Below are 25,806 nucleotides of genomic sequence, written 5' to 3'. Positions count from 1 at the left end.
ATAATCAGTAGAGATGTTCTCTTTGTTGAGAATGAGTGCATACAGCCTGCTAGTGCAGACTTGCTACCATACGATGACACCCCTTTGGACATATCCAGTTTGAGGATGATGAGACGGAGTCTCTTGATGCTTCCCCTTCTACTTCTCATAGTTCAGATGGCTTGCCACATGTTGAGGATGGCTCTCCCTTAAATCTTTCAGATTTGCAGCCAACTAATGAGAATAGGCAGCCTCATGTTTGGAGGCATTATCAATGTCGTGAGGCCACTAAAGATGTTGATGCAGCCCCGAGTGGTACAGCAGAGAAATCTATTTCACGTTGGGCAAGGTTGACCATTCAAGATGCTAAGGATCAGCCTACTTTGGGGAAAACCAGGGCCAACACTCAGAAAAATCAGAAAAAGGTCAATTTTGCTTTGATGACCTCAGTGATGGAAGCTGAAAATGAGCCTCAGAGCTTCAAGGATGCTTAGCATAATCCGGCATGGTAGAAAGCTATGGAAGCTAAGATTAAATCCATTGAGAAGAATGCCACATGGGACTTGGTTGATGCGCCCATTGGGAAAAATGTGGTTGGCACGAAATGGATTTATAAGGTGAAATACCATTCAGATGGCACAGTTGAGAAATACAAAGCCCGTTTGGTTGCCAAGGGGTATGCACAAGAGGAGGGGATAGATTATGAGGAGACATTTGCTCCAGTGGCCAAAATGACCACCATTCGTTCTGTCATCTCTCTTGCTGTATTTTATGGTTGGTCAGTGTACCAGATGGATGTCAAGACCGCTTTCCTCAGTGGAGATCTGAAAAGAGGAGATCTATGTACATCAGCCCCAAGGTTTTGAGGTGAAGGGACAAGAGCACAAGGTATGCAAGCTCAGGAAGGCTCTATGTGGGCTGAAGCAAGCACCTTGTGCGTGGTATCAGAAGATATATCAGTTTTTGCTGTCCTAGGGCTTCGTATATATTCTGCAACAAAAAATCAGAATTGGTCATGTTGGTACTATATGTGGATGACATCATACTCACTGGCAGTGATTTGCAGCAAATTACAGCAGTTCAGTATGCTTTATGTCACAACTTTTTGCAAAAAGAGACTTCTATTAAGTATTAAAAAAAACCGTTAGAGCAAGCTCCATGCGGGATACACCATGCAATGCATGAAAAGCTCAAGAGCCAAAAAGAAAGGATTGTGTCTGATAGTGCCATCTCAATCCGGTAGAAACCTCCAAGAAAAAGGGAGAACCCCTCCAAATTCGAAGAAAAACAGTCCTCCTAGAAGAGGCTGCCTGTGAAGGGCCTTGCATGCTAGCCCAAATGGCTATCGACGTGTGAACCGTGTCAGTCCAAATACCTGTGAACATCTATGATGGGTGTATTTGTGTGCCATCCAAGGCCTCTGTACATCTGGATCTCCAAATGTGCCAGCCAAAATCTCCTAAGAGGTGTCCATTGAAGCATGGGGAGCTCTGAAGGGAGTAAGTGGTACATCCTAAAGAGAGCAGGGCTCTATCACTTGCCGATGGACCGAGAGTGCCTAAGACGTGAGCATTTCTACAAGCTTGACCTGCCAGTATCTTTATATTCTCATAGATCAAGCTATCCATTGGTTGTATACCAGCTCGGCTGTTAATGCCCACTTCTGGGGTACTTCAGGCAATGAGTTGAGACCCTGAGAGGCAGGCTGCAGGACAGCAGGCAGCATCTTTTTCATTTCAGCACTGAATTTGCATTTCTCAAAGATTCAAATAGACGGTTCTTTTTTGGAAAGAAATTAATGATAATAATTATGCAGCTTCATTGCCACAGACCAGCTCCACTATTGCAGCTTCACTGCATTGGTGCAGCTCGGCCTCATGCTGTAGTTACAGCTCTATGTCAAACATCACAGTGTTAGCTCTCTCTCAGAATGCTGTAGCTCTCCGTCTCGCAACTCAAGCTACACTTTTGCAGCTCAGTGTTGCAAATCCAAAGTGCTGCCACTCCACACAGCCACTGCTCTGCAGTGTCCCAGGCTTGTAGCTCCATAGTGCCATAGCTCCAATCTTATGCCTACAGATAATTACCACAGCTTCTAAGTCGTAGCTCCACTGCTGCAGCCAAGCTTGCAGCTCCACTATCACAATCATATTTCTGTCTCGTAGCTACAGCTCCACTATTGTAGCTGCAATCAGGACCTTGCCCTACCCTAGCATGATGCTTAGGATTCTATGGAAAACTAAATATTACACAATATTGGAAAATCCATCTACACTCTGCTGTAATTTTCTAACATATTTTGTATTGAATTATTCTATTTTTGGACATGATATGAGTAACTGGAAAAACCATTTTAAGAAAAGGAGGTAGAGAATTTGGTATGGTAACTGGTGGAGGAAGAGATCTTGATAGTATGAGATAAAGGTTCTTGAACCATAAAGATTAATGTAAAGGATGTTGAATTATGCAAATGTATTTCAAATTGTTGTAAACAAGGCATTTTGATTGTAATGCTTGTAGGGAAAACTGCCTACATAAAACGTGAGTTAGCAGAAAATATTGATAAAACTTTGTTTCAGAACATCATGATGACATTCTCAGCTCAAACAAATGCAAATATAACACAGGTATGGCAATTAAATGTATTTAATGCATTGAGTTTACCTTTACTAAACTATTGAAAGACACAAATTTATGTTCTTAGCACGTGTTCGTATTTAAATGCCATTAACATGGTGAGGTTGTAATTGTAAATAAAAATCAAATTAAAAACTTTATGCGATTAACAATGCTCTAACATGAGTAGATTTTTTCCTTGGCTGATCCCTCTCAGAGCTCTATCATGGAGTTTTTTGAGCCAGATCACATGGATCCCCACGAGACGAGGCCTCGACATGACCGTGACCTGGAGCCAGTGACCCGATAGCTCAGACAGAGGGTTGACACACAGATTACACTTGGGGACATCCCCTCCTTGTTTAGAGTCGGGAGCCCAACCGACAGGGGTCACGGTAGCCCTGGTTAGATGCTGTGGCCAGTGGGGCTCTATGGCAGCACCCTCAACTCCCCCAACCTTCAAAGTTCTTCTATCCCCTATGAACAAGCAACAGGTTCAGCTGGCACTAAATCTTCTACAAAACAGGACAGTCATGGGCAGGATAGTTGGCCTCACTCCCTCGAGGAGACAGAATAGGGACTGGATCTAAGCCAGCTTGACATGGAGATTACATCCAGGAGGTCACATCTATGGACGAGGCGTGTTTCTCCTCCAGCTTGGCTCCCCAAATACTGCTCTAGCTCTCGTAGAGAGGAGCCCCATTCTCCTGGGTCCACATCTCGTGTACCTTTTTTCTTAGTATCACGGATTTACGGTAGAGGACATGGACTCGATTCACCATGTTCCTCGTTTTCTAGTGACGCTTCACTTCCCTAGGCTCCCGAGGGAATGTAGGGCCATCAATCCTTCCATCCGATGGGAATTCGACTAAATACTAGAGTATCCTTCAGAGTCGATCACGTCACAGAGGCGTTGGCCGGAACGTAGCTGCATGCAGATTGGGTGAGATTTGCAAGGGTGTCTCTGCCGCAAGTATAGGTGTGGATGTAGTTTTGTTGGGAGGGTTAGAGTGGTGTTAGTTTGTGTAGGGACTATCGTGCTAATAATGTACCTAAGATTGTCCTACGTGTGTAGGGAACTGTGCCGATGCAGACAAATCATTAATCGGAGGTCACGGCGTGAAGATACAAGCGAATTTATGTGAAACAGGCCCACATGGGTACATGAATGAGCGAGTGCTAGGGATGCCAAAATGGTGTGCAATGGGCTGGAAAAATGCCCCGTAGCGTGATGTTTCCATGTGTGAAATCTTGGTTCAAACGGGGTCCAGTTTGGGTCGGAAACGGATGAGTTACGAGGGGTTAAAGAAGGGGGAAAATGGACCTTTTTTGTGGGGATTGGGGGATGGTTTGGTGTGAATGGACTTTAGGTCCAACTGAGGGGTTTGAACCAAGTTAATTCCAGTTAGATTAACTAACCTAACCCCAATTATGGGTTAAAACTGAGGAGAGTTAGAAAAACTAACCACAGTTAGTTGACCTAACCTAACTATCCAATTAAGCTAACTAACTAGAAGTTAAACTCACCTAACTATGTCTAACTAATCCTATAGTTAAACTAACTAAACTGGTTTAGTCTAACCTAAGTTAGAGCTAACTTGACCTTCAAATTTTATGAGAGAAGGTGGACCAGCGGGGGAAGAAGAAGCACAGTAAGTTGGCTACAAAGAACCAATGGTAGTGTTCCAACCGTACGAGGCGAGCACAAGCAGCCGCTCAGTGCCAAGGAGATCAGGTTGGCAACTCCTAGATAGATGGACCAAGAGCCTCGGAGAGGGGGTCCTCGACCTTAGACCATTCTGTAAGCCCCCTCGGAGGTTAGACTTTTTGCCTACACAACAATATAGCAGAAGCATACTTTAACTATTTCCGGCGCCTCCGGGACCTCTATCCTCCGGAGGATCTCTTACTTCTTCTGGCTTGCCGCCCACGGAGGCTTGCCCATCGGTTGGAGCAGATGGGAGTGGACGGGCAGTGCCATTGTTGCTCCGATGGTGCCCTAGAGACTATCCTGCATTGCTTGTGGAGCTGTTGTAGCGCAGCGGGATCTGGATGGGAGCCCTCAAGATCATGACACGTATGTAGAGTCTTCATAAAGACTACAGTTGGGTGATGGTGGCTTGGTTGATAGAGGGAGGACATGCAGTTCATATTGATGAGATCTCCATAGCCTACCGGATACAGGGTCAGAGCATCCAGAGGATCACACTCCACGAGGCAGTCCCCCCTGACAGTCTAGCTCCTCCTCCTAAGGAGGACAGTGTCTGGGAGGTGGTAGCCAGCATCACGGCTTGGAACATTTGGGTGGCTCGCCGCAGTCTTGTGATGGGTGAGCACCCGGTTCCACCCATGGCTACCCTAGTTGCCATATGGCAGGATATCATTTACACTCTACGGTCCACCTGGGAGCACGAGACTCCAAGCTCCAGGGCGACTATCAAGAAGCGTGCTCCTTTCTGCAAGCCTTGGCCTTCAGGTGTTTTCTACATCTTCACTCCGCGAGGGATTTGCTGGTTGTATAGTCCCCCCACTTTTCTATTAGCCCCAGTTCCAGAGATCCCCTAGGCAATCAGCTGGGTTTCTCTGGAACAGGCCGGTTTTTCTTTCAGCCTTTTCTGGTTTTTTCCATACTCAGCACCTTCATGGCTGCTGTCTTGTATGAAAATCTTTCAAGCATTAATAGAAGGTTCCTTTCTTTGAAAAAAAAAAATATAATAATAATAAACGGCTAATAATAATAATAAAAGGCTAACCCCTGCCCAAAAGAGAAAACATATCATTCAAGCTACCCCCTTCAAATTGATTGCTGGACAGTTGTACAAGCTAGGTAAAGACCATATCCTTTGCCGGTGTGTGCTCCCTCATGAAACGCAGGCCATTCTTGATGAGGCTCACTCAGGCATGGGGGGTGGTCATATGGCCCCAAAGGCCACTGCTCGAAAGATAATGCGAGCAGGATTGTGGTGGCTGAAGTTATTCCAAGATTGCTATGCTCATGTGCGCCGTTGTGACTCGTCAACGAGCTGGTCCCAAGCCTACCGACGTGAGTACCTTTCCCTGAAATCATTTAGCCCTATGCACCCTTTCTATAGATGGAGCTTGGACTTTGTTGGACCCATCTCTCCTGCCACTCGAAGAGGGAACAAGTACGCCTTGGTTGCTACGGACTATGGCACCAAATGGGTTGATGCCAAGGTTGCAAAGGCATGCATCGCTCAAGTGTGGTAGCTACTTTTCTTTATGATTAAATCATCTCAAGGTTTGGATGTCCTGTGGAATTGATGAGCGATCGAGGCCCCACTTCCTAAATGATATCATTGCTGACGACACACCCAAATGCAAATAATGCACAAGACATCTAGTTCATATTACCCTCGCGCCAATGGCTTGGCTTAGAGCTCCAATAAGACCATGTGTCGTATCATGACACGGTTGTGTCTTAATTCTCTTGAGGATTGGGATATTTTGCTCTCCGCAGCTCTTTTTGCTTACAGGACCACATATAAGGCCAGTACTGGATATTACCATTTCAATTGGTTTATGGCCTAGAGACAGTTATGCCTTATGAATTTCATATGAAGACTACTAGGGTCATTGATGAGATGGATGACAACTTGGAGGCCTGCACTCTTGAACGGTTGTGGGATCTTAAAGCCTTAGAAGAGCATCGATGAGAGGCCGTCCTTGCACAGAAAGTTTGGCAGAATAGACAATGAGCGTGGGTATGACAGGAACCTGTGTCATCGCGGGAGTTTAAAGTGGGTGATTTGGTTCACTTGTATTCCAACAAGTTTTTGAAGCATAAACCTAAATTTATTAGCGGGTGGACTGGACCTTACTTCATCTCCAAACTTCTGCCCAGTGGCGGTGTGTATTTGGCCTTTTTGAACGGTATGGTGCTCCCAGTCCCAGTGAACGATTCCAGAGTGAAGAAATATCAGCTTGCGTAAACTCTTTTGGAGGAGTTTGTATATACCCTTCTCAAAAAAAAAAAGTTTGACTGTTCAATTTGGTTTTCTTTAGGTTTCACTCTGTCCTTCTTTTTCACTACATTTTTCAGGCATTTCTTCCTTCATGGTATTTCATGGGGTGTCAGCGGGTTTCACAATAGGTCTGTAGCAGGTGAAGGCATGTTCTATACTTACAAGACTTGGGTCATAGGTCATATCATGACTCAATCAGTTGAAAAAGGATAAATGCCTTGGGACATATGTTATATCACCTTCTCTCCCCTGCAACACCGAGACCCTCCGTGTATGCGCTACCATCTGGGCACACTTCCTCTATGGCTACATCAGTAGTGACTTCCCCATTGTTGTCCTCCACAGGAGGTGTTGTCATTTTGGGGCTGATCCCACTTGCCTTCGTTGTCATTTTGCAGAGGAGTCAGTGCAACATTGCCTTTGGGACTGCAATCAAGTGAGGATTGTTTGGAAAGGAGTTGCTCGGATACTCAGCATTTTTCATACTTCCCCTTTCTTCATGACTTGGGGATCGGTTGCATGGTTATCCCTTACTGGGCCCCAGGTGTTTAATGAGGGTGAGCCTTCTTCTTGGGCACTCTCGATCCGCCGAGAGGTGATAGAGCCCTGCTCTCTTTAGGAGGTACCACATATTCCTTTCAGAGCTTCACATGTTTCAATGGACACCTCTTGGGAGATTTTGGCTAGCATTTCCTCAAGGCACATTTGGAGAGCCAGATGCACAGAGGCCTTGGATGGCACCCAGATACACCCATCACAGGTGTTCACGGGTATTTGGAGTGACACAGCTCACACTTTGATAGCCATATGGGCTAATATGCAGGTCCCTTCACGGGCAGCCTCTTCTAGGAGGACTGTATTTCTTCGAGTTTGGAGGGGTTCTCCCTTTTTCTCCGAGGTTGCTACCGGATTGAGATGGCACTATCAGCCCCAATCCTTTCTTTTTGGCTCTTGAGCTTTTCATGCATTGCATGGTGTATCCCGTATTCCCGTATGGAGCTTGTTTTAGGGAAAAAAAAAACACGAGGTGTTGTCGGTGTGGTCTCCTGCTCTAGAGCACCGATGCCCCATCGGGACTCCCTCCAACTCTTGCATCTTCTCTAGCCTCTCGGGTGGGGATGGCCGTTTTCAGTCCTGCAGACAAAGCTAGACTTCTCGAGCTACTCAACAAGGTCCACGTGAAGACTCAAAAGTTCAAAGGCCACCTCCATGAGGATGCGGAAGCTCATGTGAGGAAAGTCCTCACAGCATGTAGAGCTGAAGTTGTGGAGAATGAGCATGCGTTCCTTCACATCTTCCCCTCGTCATTGGAGGATGCCGCGGATATATGGTACAGTCGATTTCCCCCTGACCACTTCGAGATGTGGACAAACCTAAGGAAGAAATTATTAAGCACTTTCAAGTTGGAAAAATTCGAGCACATGATTGTCCAAGAGCTATCCACTGACACCCCAAGGGGTGGTTTCCAAAGTGGACGTGGAGGTGCAGGAAGAGTTACAAACTTTAGAAGACCCATCATGTGTTACAGATGTGGCGAGTATGGCCACTACCAAGATGATTGTACACAGCCGTTTGGGGGACCCTCTTGTACACAGTGCAACACAAATGATCACTACACCAGAGATTGTCCCAATGGAAGAGTCGAACCTGCATCCCAAGTGAATATGGTTGATGTAGTAGTGGTGGGGGAGGGCAACAGCCCCCATTTGATTGGCATAGTGTTGGGCACTGTGACACGGTCACAAACAAAAGGTGACAAATGTAAGGACTACAGTTCCACATCAGGAGGGGCCTTTAGATCCACCAGCCCCAGTCACTTTGGTTTTTGACCCCTTGGTTTCTGACCACAAGGGGGCTATAGGTACTTCTTCCCCGGAGGCTGTTCCTGCCACAATCAGGACAACCGAGGAAGTGCAGGCGTAGATGAGGGCTCCTAATTCCTCTTCACCCCAGCAATAGGCCTCCTCAACCCCCAACTCCAGTTCTGCTGATAGAGGCTTGGCAGGTCCTTCTCCTCCATCTTCCACGAGTGCAGGTCTTCTTCGCACTTCTCAGCCAAACTTGCTTATCAGGAATTCTTTTTCGGCACTGGCAGATTCGGCGACTTTCATGGATGATGAGGAGTTTATGCCCTCCACCTTAGGGGTCCCGGTCATTGGGATTCCTTCTGACAGGGCCTCCCTTTCAGCAGGTGTGGGGATCCTTTCACCTGTTGAGTTTCCTGCCCTCAGCAGGAGTGTTTCGACCCAGGGGAAGCTGGTCTCCTCTACTAGGTCGGGTAAGCCTTTCCATCCAGCATCCTCCTGTTGATGAGGATAGTCAGCTGGAACATACAGGGCCTAGGCGGAGTTCCACATTGTCGCCGTAGGCAGATGATCCGGAACCAGCTTCATCCAGGCGTCACTGGAGGTGCTATTGATATCCTTTTTATCCAGGAACACAAGCTGGATTCCAGTGATTGCTCTAAGTCTGGCAAACTGCTTTTAGGACATACCTTCTGGTCGCCTACTATGGGCACAAGGGGAGGTACTTGCATTTCGGTCTCTCTTTCTATTCCTCTTTACCACCTCCTGATACCTCAAAGGCATAGAGTGACCGAGGATAAGGCACTTCCGGAGTTAGTGGTTGACCTTAATGGCTATGTGCCCTTCGAGTTTGTTTCCGAATCACTATTAGGAGCAAGGGTGGCCTATTCCTTGGCGAACTGTGTACCTTAGAGGGGGAGATTGACCGAACACTTATCGGACTGATTAATGCTGATCTGATAGCTCTCCATCGTGGTACTGGGTGTGCTACGGGCATTGGGTGCCCTGCTGTCCCTGGTGGTCCTGGGGTGCGTGAAGCAGGGCGTCCTGTTGCTCTTGGTGGTCCTGGAGTGCATGGTACAGGGTGCTGGGGAGGTGCAGTCGTGGTAGTACGTGAAGGAGCCGCACCAGAAGTCCTCTTGGGTCTTTTTCTCTTCCTTGGGTAGTCTCTAGCAAAGTGCCCAAGGGTCCTGCAAATCCTGCACTGGTCCTGTCTACCTGAAATCTCGACTCTCTGTCGAAAGAGAGAGCCGTCTGGACGCTGAAGCATAATGTGGTCATCTGAGATGTTAGGGTCAAAGACAATGACCCTAACACGAGGCACCCCATCTGCACTGACTACCAAGGAAGAAGGCATGCCAAGAAGGGAGGGGATCTCAGTGACCACTCCGACGAATGTGGCTCCGATAGTGGCAAGCAATCAATGGTAGACCTGAGGAAGACCAGGAAATCTAATGAACAGTGATGTGACCTGCCTGTCCTCCTCGACCGGATCGAAGCCCAAGGTGTAGGATAAAAGAAAGATCCTCCTCGAACCCAAAGCCAGGGGATTAGCTTTGAGAACAAGGGCTGTGGACTCGTGGGAGTCGAAAACCACTTGGAAGAATCCACGTCCCAAAAGTCGAATATCCATGAGGTGTGGGGCGAGGTCTCCTGGTAACGTCGCCAGCATTAGTCTCTAGCCTATGATCTGGAAGGGTGTGACCCAACGATGCGAGCGAAAAGTGATGTGGAGCCCTCTAATTCCACATCTTTCTTGAGCTGCTGCAACTCGTCTTCTGAAAAATGATGGTCCTTGCGGTTGGTGGAGGCGGACGGAGATTGGCTGAATGGGGATCCATTTGCCAATCGATGTGAAAAGGCCGATTCCAACACTGAAAAAGCTCCGTCCGTGAAACTACTGCCCAGGACGCCCTGAACGCGGGCGCAGGAAGAAGGAGAAAGAGAGGGTAGGAGAGAGGGGAAAGGAAGGAGAGGATAGATTGAAGGGGGAGACGGAGGTAGGCTGAGGGGGAGGCGAGGGGAGCTGTGTTAGGAAGGAAGGGGGCGGGGAGGGAGAGGGAGGAGGTTTTTTTTTTTTTTTTTTCTTTACCTTTTTTTTTTTTTCCTCCCAGGGGGGGTCTCCTTGGGGGGGGATAGGAGGGAGGGAAAGGGAGGGCAGGGGAGAGAAAGGAGGGGGAGGGGGAGACGAAAGGAGGACGGGTTAGGAGGGAGGGAAAGGGAGGGCGGGGGAGAGGAAAGGATGGGGGAGGGGGAGAGCAGCGGGGGGGGGAGAGGGAGGGGGGCGGGGGAGGAGAAGGGGGCGGGGGGGCTGGCGGGGGAGAGGGAGGGCGGAGGAGAAGGGGGCAGCGGGGAGGGGGGCAGCGGGGGGGGGGGAGAGGGATGACGGGGGAGGGGACGTGGGAGGAGAAGGGGGGCGGGGGGGCTGACGGGTGGGGGAGAGGTAGGGCGGGGAGGGAGAGGTAGGGGCAGCAGGGAGGGAGATGTAGGGGGCAGCGGGGGGGGGAGAGGGAGGGCGGGGAGGAGGAAGGGGAGAGGAAGGGTGAGGCAGGAGGGAGAGGGGGCTGGCGAAGGGGAGGGAGAGGAGGAGCAGCGAGGGGGGGAGAGGGGGGCAGCGAGGGAGAGGGAGAGGGAGAGGGGGCTGGCTGAGAGAGGGAGAGGGGGGGGCAGTAGCTCATGGGGAGGAGCAGCAGCTCATCTTAGCAGTGGGGGACCTTGAGAAGTCCAACTTTGGCCTCCCTTTTTCACCACGTTTCACTTGCCACTTTCTCTCTCTAAGTGCGACCTCCCCTTTTCATCTCGTGTCACTTTTTCTCTCTAACTACGGCCTCCCCTTTTCATCCTGTGTCACTTTCCCCTTCTCTTTCCACCCTATGTCCAACCTCCCACCTCTATCTTATAAACCCCTTCTCTTTCCACCTTGTCCACCCCCTACCTCTCTCTTACAAAATCCTTCCATTTCCACCCTATGTCCACCCCTACCTCTCTCTTACAAAACCCTTCCCTTTCCACCCTATGTCCACCCCTACCTCTCTCTTACAAAACCCTTCTCTTTCCACCCTATGTCCAACCCCCACCTCTCTCTTACAAACCCCTTCTCTTTCCACCCTCTGTCCAACTCTTACAAACCCCTTCTCTTTCTACCCTCTGTCCAACCCCTATCTCTCTCTTACAAAACCCTTCCCTTTCCACCCTATGTCCACCCCTACCTCTCTCTTACAAAACCCTTCTCTTTCCACCCTATGTCCAACCCCCCACCTCTCTCTTACAAAACCCTTCTCTTTCCACCCTTGTCCACCCCTACCTCACTCTTCCAAAATGCTTCTCTTTCCACCCTCTGTCCACCTCCATCTCTCTCTTACAAAATCCATCCCTTTCCACCCTATGTCACCCTGCTATATTTAGCCCTACCCCTAGCGCTCCAGCCAAGTTTGGCATATCTTCCCCTAAGTTTAGCACCTTCTTGCTATATTTAGCATCCCCTTCTAAATTTAGTATCTCCTTGCTAAAATTAGCACTCAATTTAGCAGTTCCTCTCCTTGCTTCCTACTATCCCTACCTTAAGCTCCCTTTGTGGATCTCTCTCCACTGATTGCAGCTACCCCTCCTTCTCTACTATCTCCTACCTCCGTCATCTATTCCCCCTCCCCTTTTTCACCTTCCCCGCCACCTCCGCTACCTTGGTGCCACCCCTGGCGCTACCATGGCCTCCTCCCTTGCCACCTTTCCCTTGGTGACACCTTCCTCGCCACCTTTCTCCCCTTCCTCTCACCTCCTTCCCACCTTCATCTCAAAGGCTCCTATTGCTGGCGCCCCTCCTTGGTTGTACAAGCAACACTCCTCCTGCACCCTTCCTCCAGTGTCCTTCCTTCCAACAGCTTCCCCCTTGGTGCGCCTTTTCCTCACTCCCTCCTCCCTTCCCCCTGCGCCCTTCCTTCTAGCTACCTCTCCCTTGCTGCGCCCTTCCCTCCTGCGCCTTCCTTCCAACAGCCAGCCAAGGAGCAGCCACCCCCTTGGCTGCGCCCCCTCTCCCTCCTCAACACAACCCCCCTCCCACTCCTCCCTCTCCTTCAATGCCACCCCCTCCCCTCCCACTCCTGCCTCTCCTTGAACGCAACCCCCTCCCCTCCCACTCCTCCCTCTCCTTCAACACCTCCCCTCCCACTCCTCCTTCTCCTGCAACGCAATGCACCCCCTCCTACTTCTCCTTCAACGCACCCCCCTGCCACTCCTCCCTCTCCTTCAACGCCCCCCGCTCCCACTCCTCCCTCTCCTTCAACGCCACCCCCCCCCCCTCCCACTCCTGCCTCTCCTTCAATGCAAACCCCTCCCCTCCCACACTCCTCCCTCTCCTTCAACGCACCCCCCCCTCCCACTCTTCCCTCTCCTTCAACGCACCCCCCCTCCTGCTGCTCCTTCAACGGACCCCCTCCCTCCCACTCTTGCCTCTCCTACAACGCACCCCCCTCTCTTTCTCCTCCCTCTCTTGCAACGCACCCGTCCTCCCTCTCATACTCAGGCCTTGGCTTCTACATCGGCTTCCGCATCCGTTGCTGCCATGCTGAATGTGGTTGCTCTTTTTAGGAATCACGCCTACACCATCAACGGCCAGCGAGGAGCTCTCTACATCTGCTCAGCTAAAGCTTTCCTTTGGAGTACAGCTTTTTCTTTGGCATACAGGTTTTCTTTGGCGCACAACTTTTCTTTGAAGTATAGCTTCCCTTTGGCGTTCAGCTTTCCTTTGGCTCGTACAGCTTTCCTTTGGTGTACAGCTTTTTCTTTGGCGTACAGATTTTCTTTGCCATATAGCTTCTTTGTTGCTCCATTGATTTCTGAGTAAAATTGTAACTTGTGAGACTTGCTTCTCTCGGATCATGCGAACCACCGCACCCCAACCCCCCTCTCTCCCTTAGATCAACGCAACCCCCTCGCTCTCCCTCTCCCACCGCTCCCCTCTTGGCTAATAATCCTTTCTCCTTTCTCCAATCAATCTGTCACACTCCTCTCTTGGGTTCTAATCCTTTCTCCTCTCTCCAATCAATCTGACACACACCTCTCTCGGGTCTCGACCGACCTTTCCGGCCACAAGCTCCTATCTCGTTGGCCTCGACATCAGCACCCCCTCTTCAGTCCTTGCCTCACTAGACATCTTATCTTGTGGGCCTTGACATCAGGCCCCCCTCTTTAGTCCTTGCCTCTCCAGACCTCGACATCAACACCACCTCCTCGCTCTTTGCCTCTCAATAGGGAGCATTTCATGTCTGCCCATGCCCCTCGCCACAAGTATAAACCCAAATTACGCCGAGATACTCTATTCGTTGACTTTCATATGGCTCGGGCAGCCCGTAGAACAAAGATCAGGACCACCCTCCATGGCATCACCTAGCAAACGCACTGCAGATGACCAGGGTGCCGAGTCTACACCACAGAGCACTTCCAAAAGACCTCGAGCAGCTGCAGATTCACCTCCCTCCAACAGGATTACTATCATATCAGATGAGGAGCTATCCCCTTTTTCGAGTTCCTCTGATTCAGATCATGGAGGCTCTGACTATCTGCCCCCCACAGGTACATCAAGACACAATCCAAGGCATCCAGTGGGCACAGTGGGCATAGTACCGGTGGCGGTGATTTTGTCCCACAAAGTACAGCTTGCGATCTTCCACCCCCTGCTTCATCTTCCTCGATCATTCGGGTGGTTTTCAAACCTTTTCTTGATCCCACACTCAAGCTGTCCAGCATCTTGTCACCTGATGAGATAACCCGCATGTCTCTCATGGAGTTTGATGCTGTCACACTTCCCCAGGTGGACGTCCCGATGTGTACTGCGTTTATTCAGTCATATGACTTTGCAACATACACATTTGGATTCTTGAATTCCCATCATATGTTCATTGCTAGTCTCGTCTCCACATATCTCGTCTTCCCACACTTCCCTTTTTGCCACCTCACACCGACTCACTCACATTCCTGTCCTTCTTGTCTACATGTAAACCTCATTGTCGGGGACATGAGTGCAAAAAGGTTCTCGAGGGAAACAACAAAGAGACGCTTTTAGCGAGGTATTTGTTCACTCACTTCTACTTTGCCCCGGGATACTTCTTCATCACCGAGGCGATCCATTCTACCCTAGACTCCATTCTCTCCGTTACTCCCTACGATTTCGCCTCACTCTTCTATGCTCTCTTCTGTAACACAGTCTGCAAGCGTCGGGGAACATATACCTGTACTTGTGGGCCCCACCTCACCTTCTTACTTCACCACTGGAAGGCCAACCCTCCTTCGATTGTCACAGGTCGCCTCCCTTCGTCATCCCTCCCCCCTCCTGTCACCGCCTCTTCCATCTCTTTCACTGTCACTTCCCCAGGAACTGCCTCCTCTCCTCTTTCGACAAGGAGGGCACCTCGACGAGCACAATTTGATGCAGTCTGCCCCGGAGCTTCTTCAGTATATTCTATTACAAATTTCCCATCAGTGACATGTCTCGTATCTCCATCAGTCACTTCGCCAGTGCCCGTGCCCGGACTTGCATCTCCATCAGTCACACTTGTCCAAGCTTCTCCAGGGATCTCCAGAGTTTCAATTTGTCTAATTGCATGAGGTACACCCCCTATTGTACCATTGACGACGGGTGTTGTAACAGTGACTTCCTCGAAAAGTGTATTTTTGCGAAGGCTGCAGCCGTTTCATCTTGCCTCGCCACCACTTTCACCGATGCAGTCATCACCACAGTTCAGGCGACCTCTGACCATGTGTTGGACCATGTGTTGGACCTGAATCTTACTCTGGGCCCTGACTCCCACCGGCTTTCTCAGGGGCTGTCTTCTCAAGGAGTACTTCACATTTCGGCCTCCCCACCACGACCACCATAGGGCAGAGACAGGATCAGAGACCGGAGTGGGAGCCCCTCCCCAGGAGATCCTCCATCAGCCACTTCAGCATCAGAGGAGGTATTTGAGCGAGGGAGTTTGCCCAAGTCTGTGGATTTCCCACCCCTTCATCAGAATGATATGTTCATAGCTTACATAGCTGCTTCATCAGGCCCACCGCTTTCAAACGTTTCTCTTGTGGAAAAACAGAATGAAGATTACAGCCAAATACTATCCATTCTTCACAGGAAACGCTCACCAGAATGTGGGGAAGAGCATGATCTGAATCAAATCTTCACCATTCCTTTGAAGGAATGCCTCGCACAGAACATAAAGACCTCGAGGGTCCCGACATGTTTTGTGCACTTAGACAAATTGGCACCTACAGGCAACCTGTCTAGGGAGAAAGAGGGAGCTCTCCCTAACATGTTTGAGGAATGGGGGGACGTGATTAATTTGGCTGACAGGATGAATTACAGCGATAGGTACGCCTGGATGAAGAGGTCCTTGCATCTTGCTCAGCGTATCATGGATGACACTTTCACGCAGCTAGGGACAGTGGTCTTCAACTCCACAGGTTATGCTCATAAGCTCCTCTCCCAACAGCAACATTTGAAGTTAGAATTTGAGAGAGCTCAAGCAGCCGAGCAGCACGCCACAGAGGTGACACTTTGGCAACAGGAGGAAAGGTGGCAAAAAGAGAAGGACTCAGCTATTCACGAGGGTGACATCGCTTGGAACATTCAGCAGGCTGCCCTTGAGGATCGCCTCCACAGTCACAAGCAAGAATGGGAAGCAAAAATGACAACACTACACAGCCAACATGCAGCAACTCTGGCAACTTTGCAAAGCTAGCATGTCACAGAGGTGACCAGATTTCAGCAGGAAGTCACACAGTTAAAGGAGTCGTTGTCTTCCTCAGAGATTGCACAGGAAAAATCAGAATCTAGAGTGGCTGAATTGGAAAAGAAGCGTTCATCCATGGAGGAAGAATTCACAGACCTTCGGACACAGTTGGCCATCCTCCAGACTTCCCAGTCCACCTTGCAAGGGCAAAAGGATCATTACTACCAGCGATACCACCGGTATAAAGCCAAGTATGAAAATTTGAGAAACGTGATGGACACGCTCGAGGCTGAGGAGGAAACACCCCATCCACAGCTACATATGACTGGGGCAGAGCAAAGGGAGGAGAAAAAGGCCACAGAGCTACATAAGAAGGCGGAAGAGGAGAAGGCTATTGAGGACCTCCCTCAGTAATTTGATACATGGGTTTTTGGTTTTTTTTGCAGTGTTAGATTTTTGCCAGACTGATTGGCTCTCAATGTAAATATCAGGGTGTTTTATCTCAGGATGTACTCAGTTTTTTTTTGCAATTTTCCATGCTGTCCCTTATCAAGCAGCAGTTTATTTTCCCAGTTTCAATTTAATACAAATTTTGGAATTACTCACACGGCCAACCACATGGTCTGTACCATTTTCTTTTCCTACTCCATCACCATATCAATGGTTTGTAAGTTCTTTTTTCTTTGACGGATTCCTCCATTTCTATTCACCAGGTGAATGATAGTGGCGGGGGAAACTATTACAATAGAAACACCCCTGACCACACGACGACAGGCGTTGACCACATGACGACATGTGTTGACTACATGTTGACCACACGACAACATGTGTTGACCACATGACGACATGTGTTGACCACATGTTGACCATGTATCAACAAAAGTCAGCCACACGACAGGAGGAGTTGATCACACGGGTTCATGTAGGAGTACTATCCGAATAAACCATGCGTCGACACATGTCAACCACAGGTCAATCAGGAGTATCATGCCCAAGGCCCAAGGCGATCTCATCGAGAGCTGCACACATGGAGAGTGAGCTTAGCACATGGAGCAGTCAGGAGTATTTACAGTTACACAGTGGTTCAGAGATTCAGTGGTGCAGTGATCCAGCTCACCTGCACATGGAGAATTTACACCATCCTGATTAGAAGAGGCTGGCGAGTCAGGGAGTCAAGAAGTCGCCGTAGCCATCAAGAAAGCCAACGGCGCAATGGCCATCCTCAACAGCTAAGGAGATAAGAGGATGACCAATGGGAAGAAAGGGGGGGATTCTCAACGAAGAAGGGGCCCTCCAAGGCGGGGATGAGGATGAAGGCTAAGGGGAAAAGGGGAGGGGAGGGAGAGCATTGAGCATTAACCATTTGGCACTGAAGCGGGAGGAAGGAGAGTGTGAGGAGTGGAGCTACGAGCTCGCCAAGGACAGACTTGTGTGTACCCTTTGTCTACTATGGGGATAGACTTGTGTGTTCTTGTGACTTGCGACTTGTGACCTGGAGAGACTGGTCTAGTGATATGTACTTTGGCCATCTTGGTCACTTTCTCATTTTTCTTGTCTCTTCCTGATATGGGGATTTTCACTAGTGTATGACGATATTTTCTTAGTCTGCTAATGTTATGGAGTTCTCAGGTGATTGTCATTTAGCATAGTGCACTAGTACGTCGTCGTTCACTGCAATATAGCATACAGCACTCGCACACCACTGCACGGTGCACTCTACACGATCCATTGCATTAGAGCATTGCAACACTCATGCTTCTCACGCCAGCAGCCTTTGGCCTCCGGTAACACCTCCGGAAGGATAGGAACAACTCCCCTCAGACAATCCCCCTTGGCTGCATAATAGGACATGTTAGGAAGCCACACACCAAAATAGGAAAACCAATACATTTTTTTAGGAGGACTATCCAAGGCAGAGGACCTTTAGACTCAATGAAAATCAACCACTCAATACATATCATTTTAGGGGGACTACCCAGGGTAGAGGATCCCAAAATAACATCAAGTATGTAGTAATAAAAAATAGATCTCTTATGATAAGAGATGTCCTCCAAGTAGCCACTGCACATGTGTGCGAGTCGAAGATGATGTCGATGTAGCACTAGGTAGGAATGCCCCAAAATATGTGTCGGTGAAGTCCATGGAGTAGCTACATGGAGCACTCACATGATGACTCTCAAAATGACGGAAGGAGAGTCACCAATGTCGAAGTAGAACCCTCAGGTAACACGACCAATCGGGAAGTCAATCAATGCGAAGTACCTCAGGCAGCAATCGAATAAGCAATGTTAAAGAAGTCACTTGCCACTCTACATCAAGCTCGATGTAATGCACTAATCAGAGAGATCACTGTAGTGGAGTGTGTCGGAGTAGTATCAGAGAACTCACATCTAGCTCGGAAAGTCTTCACCAAAGTTTGGAGTAGTCACGTGAAGGAGTCACCGCAATGTAATGTCAAGAGCTCACATCAAGTGACGGGCAGAGAAGATAGATTCAGCGTGGACAGCAAGTGTAACTATGGAAAGATCACCTTGATAAGTTCTTCATGAGCTAGAGCAAGTCTGGAACTTCTTCATGGCAGACAGAAGTAGAAGGACAGCAGCTCCAAGAGAATTACGGGCAGAAACGGGCACCAACTTGCGGACATCAGCTCCAAGAGAATATCGGACAGAAGGAGCGAATGGCGGGCTGCAGCAGAGGTAAACGATGAAGAGGATGGACAGCTCCATGTTGAGCTGGTTACATCATGCTTGGGCTGTCAAATCATTGAGCTCCAGAACAAAATTCGCGCCCAGAAACAAATTTCGTCACTTCTTGCAAGGACAATAACTTTTCACAGAAAACTCGGATTGCAATGATGTAAAAACGAAATTTGTAGTACTTAAAGTCCTCTAGAACTTTGCTGTAGACACAAAGCCGTGATTCTGCTTCTAGATCCGGATAGAAGCGTCACATCATCCGCAGGTCACAGAAAGATGTAGCAGAAGGAAGGAGAAAAGAGGTGGCAGATCATGGCGTGGAGAAGAGAGCTCAAGAAAGAAGAGAGCAGGGCTAGGAACATTGCTTTGATACCACATGAAAGATCATAGTAGTAGGGAGAGAAGCAAGATAACACTAGGAATGGAAAGGAAAGATAACAAGCATAATGGAAATGAAATGGACAGAAAATGAAAGCAATGGACAAGTACTCATATGATACCAAAGAGCTTGGTGTTGATTAATTTAATAGACAATAGACAAGTACAACACTATATAGTGTGACACTAGACTCTAGAAAGCCATAGTGTATATGGGATAACTCCCACTATGACACATGGCATGTCTAGGACTCACTAGACTATAAAACACATCTAGAACACTCATTTTACACTCACTTTGGCTTCATATTCCAATAGTCCAACCCCCCACCTCTCTCTTACAAAACCCTTTCCTTTCCACCTCCTGTCCAATCCCCCACCTCCCTCTTACTAACACCTTCTCTCTCCACCCTATGTCCATCCCTTGCCTCTCTCTTACAAACACCTTCCCTTTTCACCCTCTGTCCACCTCTACCTCTCTCTTACAAAACCCTTTCCTTTCCACTCCCTATCCAAACCCCCACCTCTCTCTTACAAACACCTTCCCTTTCCACCCTCTGTCCACCTCTACCTCTCTCTTACAAAACCCTTCCCTTTCCACTCCCTATCCAACCCCCCACTTTTCTCTTACAAACACCTTCCCTTTCCACCCTCTGTCCACCTCTACGTCTCTCTTACAAACTTTTTTTTGGTAAAATCCATTGTATTTATATTCTCATAAATTTACAATATGGGAAGTCTCCCACACACTAGCAAAGAACTCCGAAAGAGAGCCCGATAGAAGAACTCAAAAACAAGTAGAGAACACTTCAAGGCTAGTAGCATCCAAATCCCTTGCAGCAAGACTGTCATGTAAGGATTGCTTGAGGGACATTCTGAAGAAAATATATGCCTGAGGAAACTGTTGACCCATCCTAGAATGCAGTCTCTGTGTCCAGATGGTCCATAATACCCAAAAGCGAGTCCAATGAAAGAAAAGGAGTAATGGAGACATCTGAGATGAGAGGCATCCAAACATCCAGAAAAGTTTCCCAAATCTGATAGAAGGGAACCGAAGCCGCAGTAAATGAGAAACATGAGTGATCAATGTGCGAGAGTGCGGGCAAAACCATAATAAGTGAGGAACTGTCTCGCGGGGATGAGAGCAACGGGGGCAGAAAGGAGAAGCAATGCGGCGTGCTGCCAATTTCACCCCAATGGAAAAGGCTCCCACTATACATCTCCAAAAGAAAAGCCTCTGTTTCAATGGCAATTTGGCTTTCCAGATTTTCATGAGTCGGGATTGCCACCAAGATAAAGGCCTATCCAAATTCCAAAGAGTGTTGGCATGCTTGTCAATCCATGGCTGTGGAAGAAGAAATCTGTAAACCTTCGAGGAGGTCAGATTGTGTATTGAGAGCGTATGGGTAGCAGGAGGTATGGAAGTCAAATTCCAGTCCATTAATCTGTCCTGTGCAAACAGTGGAGGAACCGGAACAAATGGCTGTAACATAGTTGAAAGTGTTCTCCAAATGGATCTATGATGCAGACCCAAGGAGAATGTCCTGCAAGCTTGTGGAAATGAAAGTGTATACCCTTGTTGATCCACAACATCACCAACAAATCTTATGCCCAATTTCATGAGATTATATGCTTTGATAGGTGCTTGTAAAGCGAGAGGCGATGCAAACACCTTGCTCCAATGGATGCTTTCCAATCGAAAAGAATTACCATGATGAGAGGAAGCACCTGTCCATTTTGCATATGAAAAAATTCTCTTCCAATCATGAAGAAAAGCAGTAGAAACAGGGCAACCAGGAATTTTTCCCTGAAAGGAAGATAAAACTGCTTCCCAGTGATCTGTAATCCAATGCCCATATGCATGGGAAGCCATGTTTCCACACATAGCTGCTAACATAATAGCCCATGGTTGTTTTTGCTGAAAAAAATCAGCAATCATAGTGCTCTTTCTTGCCAACATATGAACCTGGAGATTGAGAATATTCAGCCCCCCATGAGTCTTGGGTGAACAAATAGACTGCATAGGTAGTAGTCGCAAAGCTTTTTTATGAGATTTGCTTTTCCAAAATATCTCCATAGCTTGGGACATATAGGAAGCCAAATGCTTGAAAGACCAAGGAAGAAGAGGCAAATAAAATTGCACATATGCCATAATGATGGACTGTACTATCCGGAGTCGAACATGTAGAGGCCAAGTGGACAAATGCCAGTATTTCAGCTTCTTGTTGATCTTTTGAAGCACCCATTTGAGCTGTTGTTGCGGAGTAATATTCCAGCCAATGGGGTATCCGAGATGTCTGACAATAGTAAGGGAAGAAATAATGTGGCCTGGCCAAAAAAGTGCATGCCAATCAGCTTCTTTCAAAGCTAGAAGTTTTGATTTCTGAAAATTGATATGCAGTCCAGCAGCTATGCCAAAATCATTCAGTGTATGCATCAAACGAGAAAGATCACTTTGAGAATTCCTTGGCATGAAGTATGAATCATCAGCATAGGCCTGTGCAAGAAAAGACTGTGCCCCTGGAATTTGCAAGCCATGAAGCTGTCCTGTATCTGCCAGATAGTCCATATGCAAGAGTAACGGATGGGTAGCAATGGCATACAGTAAGGAACTAAGAGGGCAACCCTGTCTCACTGAGCGAGTCATAGTCCAGGTTCTTGACAACCCACCACCAAGCAAGCACTGTGCCGTGGCGTGAGAATAAAGCCAATAAATGATGTGAACGAGTCGAGGGCCAAATCCCAATTTTTGCATAGTTTGAGAGATGAAATCCCAATGGACAGTATCAAAAGCTTTCGCAATGTCTACTTGCAGAATGAGAACATCTTGTTTAGAATATTTGGCATACTCAATCGCAAGCAAGGCATTGGAGATATTGTCAGTGATCTGCCTTCTGGGAACAAACCCATACTGCCTAGGATGAAGTCCTGCTTGCAAGAGGAAGCGAACCCTGAGGACAATCATTTTAGCAATGAGTTTGTAAATGACAGGCATGAGGGATATAGGCCGCCAATCAGCCATCGTCTCACACAACCTTTTTTTGGGAATCAATTTTACTAGGCCATGTTTCCAGGATGGAGGAAGAGATTGTTCTGCCCAAGCATGATTGATCATTAGAAGGAGAGTGTTCTTGAGATCACCCCAAAATGCACGGAAGAATTCAACAGTCAGTCCATCCCAACCAGGGGATCTGCTTTTGCGTAGATGACTCAAAGCATCTTCCAGTTCACTAAGCATAAAAGGCTGCTCCAATGCATGGGCCTGTTCCCGAGATACTATGGGCTGAACATGCATAAGGAATTGAGACCTGGCTGCATTTACTTGCATCAAATGATCAGGTTGAGAAGAAAGGAGATGCTGAAAATGACTAGAACATTGCAATTCCAAGTCTGATTTGGAAGTGGTCCAGGTGCCATCAGCTTTCTTGATCCTGCAAATATCCTCCTTTCGCCTATCCGCATGGAGACTTTTAAAAAAGGCTTTGGAGGAGCAGCCCTTATCCAAAAGGGGTTTCATACGAGCTCGGATTTGCCACTTCTTTAATTTGCGAAGATCATTTTGATGGATGATATGAACCGCATAAGCACAAGAATCCTGTTCAGAAGAAGTAAGCTGCCTATGAGAACTGATTGCATCCATTTGCTGCTTGTGGGATTGAGCCCATTTTATCTTGAGCCGAAAGTTTTCCATGTAACTCCGTCCGTAGTCTTGAATAACAGCCTGTAAGCGATGAGCAAGACTGATCCAAGCAAAATCCATATCCTCCTGAGCATGTAAGAGGAGGGGACGGACAGCCACTCTCACCATGTTCTGAAATTGTTGATGAAGCAAGTAGGCACTATTAACATGGAGCAAGCGATGACCAAAAAAAGGCATATCATCTGTCAGACGTGCTATTGATAATGTCAAGCATACTGGAAAATGATCAGATAGCAGGAGGGAGTGATCAATCCGCAATGTACATGTAAAATCAGCATACTGCTGAGCATGCAGCAAATACCATCTGTCAAGTCAAGCCCAGTAATGAGTAAAGGCATTGTGATGATATGTATAACCCATATCTGTGTCCCTTGTTGAGAGCCATAGATCTTCTGCATGCAGAGATGAGAGCATATCTTCCCAATGTCGGAACTCAGTGGGGATCATGTGAGAGCGATGAGTAGTATTGTCTTGGGAGGCAGGCGAATTGTTAAAGTCTCCACACAAAAAAGCATTGGAAAGCCATGGGTATTGTTTGAGGGAGGCCCACATTTGAGCTCTAGTCGCAGAAGTTTGTGAGGCATAAACAGATGCTATTTCATAGAGAGTATCCTGCCAGGTGCACCTGATCACCATCCATCGACCCTGAGGATCATTGTGGGCCACCGTGGGCTGTATATCATGTTTTACCAGCATGCAAACCCCCGAAAAGTGCATTGTACCAGCATAAAAAATATCATAACCAGCATAGTGGCCTTGCTGGCCAGCCAAGAAGTGTTGGTTGTGTTCTTGTAAGGAGATCACATCGGGATGCATTCTATGTACATAATGCCAGAAAAGTCTCCACTTATTGACATTGCAAAGACCCTGAACATTGTATGTAATGCAAGTAATTGAAGTAGACATAAAAGATATGTACAGTCAAACCAAAAGGCAGAATAGAGTGTAAACTGTCAGGCCTCAGCCATGACATCAACATCCACCTGGGCTCCTGGATCATTAGCTCTATGATCCTCATCATTATCACATACAGGGATGCCTCTTTTTAGCACATCAACCCACAGTTGAGAAGCAAGGCTGTCAGCAGGGGAAGAGGTCTGACCAGGGGTAGAAATTGAAGCATCCCAATGGCGAGATTGTAGTGGACGTGGTTTGAGAGCAAAAACCTTTTTGGGTTGCTGCCAGGCACCCTGGGGAGAGACATGAGATTCTGAAATTTTGCCCTTACCCTTATCCTTTTGCTTAGCTGAAACCTGAAGTACATTTTCTTTGGAAGGGACAGATTTGAGAGCCACATCACCCAGTTTGGTAGGCATTGCCTTAGACCCTGAGGCATAAGTCGGAGGGGGAGTATTTTCTGGAGCAATAGCTGTGGGTGGAAGCTGATGCAGAACTGCAGGACACTGTGAGGCTAAGTGGCCAAACTTATGGCATGTGAAACAAGCACCTGCAAAAACTCCCCATTTCAAGTCAAAATATTTTTCACCAAGGGGAACATCCTCCACTTCTACCGCAATGGAAGGAGGGGTTGGGTGATCTGTATCCCAAAGAATACAAAAGCGATTGCGATTACCCGAAGGGCGGGGTGGGCATACAACTTGCCCCAAAGTGGCTGCCAAACTTGGTAACTCAGCCCTCATATAGTCTGGAAAATCCACTACCTCAACCCATACGGGGCAGTGATGTCGAATGAGGCTGTGGTAATCTTTGTTTGGCGACCATGGCATGACATGCACCATTTGTCTGCCATAGAAAAGGGGTGACATCTCCAAAATCTGCTGGCGATATGAGGCATCCGAAAAGTGCACCTCATAAAAACCCCTAGAAGCAAAATATACCCCTTCAACAAAGCAGCCTCCCAACAATGCCTGAACCCACTGAGCCACATCATTTGCTGAAGGTAACTTTCCTGGGAAGAAGATGATAACTGCTTGCTGAGAGAATTTTCGAAGAGGAGCAACCAATGATGGAAGCTTCAACTTGTATTTGATGGCCGGGGGAGGTTTGGCCCACTTCTTCCGGCTGTACTGAAATTCATCTTTAAGCATATCAAAGACATAGTGAGCGTCAACCGAATCTGTAGTAGAAAAATCAACCTGTTGTCTTTTGGAGTCCCGGGTCGACTCCTTACGAGAGTAGCTTTTGAACTGATCTTCCATGAAGAGAAACAGGGCAGGATTGAAGGAAGGGCGGAACAAAGAAGGGCTGTACGGACGAAGAATAGGCTAGAGATGCGAGCTGTACGGAATGAAGGAGGAGGCAGGGAGAGTAAAGACTGTACGGATTTCAGAAGTGGAAAGGGCGGCTGACGCAGCAGGCAAGACTATATGTACGGAGAAGGGCAAGTGGTACGGCGGTGCAACGGGGAAGATGGCGTAGGGCAAGCAGACGCGACGGAGCAACGCAGGGAAAGAGAAGTGTGGCTGTACGGCGTCCGTACAAAAGTACGGCGTCCGTACAGTTGTACGGGCAGAACGCAGAAATGAGCGGAAGAACGCAGAGATGAACAGAAACGCGACGCGGACGTGTACGGAGAGCGCAGGGATGAGCGGAGACCCTCGAGTCGTGTTCGTTTCTCTCGCACACTTCGTCTCCCTCGCCGTCGTCACTCCTCCTCGACTCGTCGCCTCACCTCCTCTCTCCACTCTCTCTCTCTCTCCACACACCCACACCTCTCTCTCTCTCACACACACTTTTTTTTTTGGTAAAATCCATTGTATTTATATGCTCATGAATTTACAATATGAGAAGTCTCCCACACACTAGCAAAGAACTCCGAAAGAGAGCCCGATAGAAGAACTCAAAAACAAGTAGAGAACACTTCAAGGCAAGTAGCATCCAAATCCCTTGCAGCAAGACTGTCATGTAAAGACTGCTTAAGGGACATTCTGAAGAAAATATATGCCTGAGGAAACTGTTGACCCATCCTAG

The 25,806-nt window shown here is 48.0% G+C and overlaps 1 protein-coding gene across 1 annotated transcript in view; it reads left to right on the top strand.

Moving 5' to 3' along the window:
- Positions 1-25,806, top strand: part of LOC147886979 (uncharacterized) — an 874,612-nt gene that overhangs the window by 566,794 nt on the left and 282,012 nt on the right. The window contains exon 25 of the mRNA XM_087394085.1: positions 2,500-2,606. Coding sequence (XP_087250211.1) covers positions 2,500-2,606 — 107 coding nt within the window. The remainder of the gene's footprint in view (positions 1-2,499; positions 2,607-25,806) is intronic.

The sequence above is a fragment of the Dipteris shenzhenensis genome, chromosome 23 (genome assembly GCF_047967505.1).
Source record: "Dipteris shenzhenensis isolate YYH24624 ecotype China chromosome 23, Dip_SZ_1.0, whole genome shotgun sequence".
Taxonomy (NCBI): Eukaryota; Viridiplantae; Streptophyta; class Polypodiopsida; order Gleicheniales; family Dipteridaceae; genus Dipteris; species Dipteris shenzhenensis.
The sequence above is the reverse complement of the archived record's forward strand: the minus strand, read 5'-3'. Positions and strand labels throughout refer to the sequence as shown.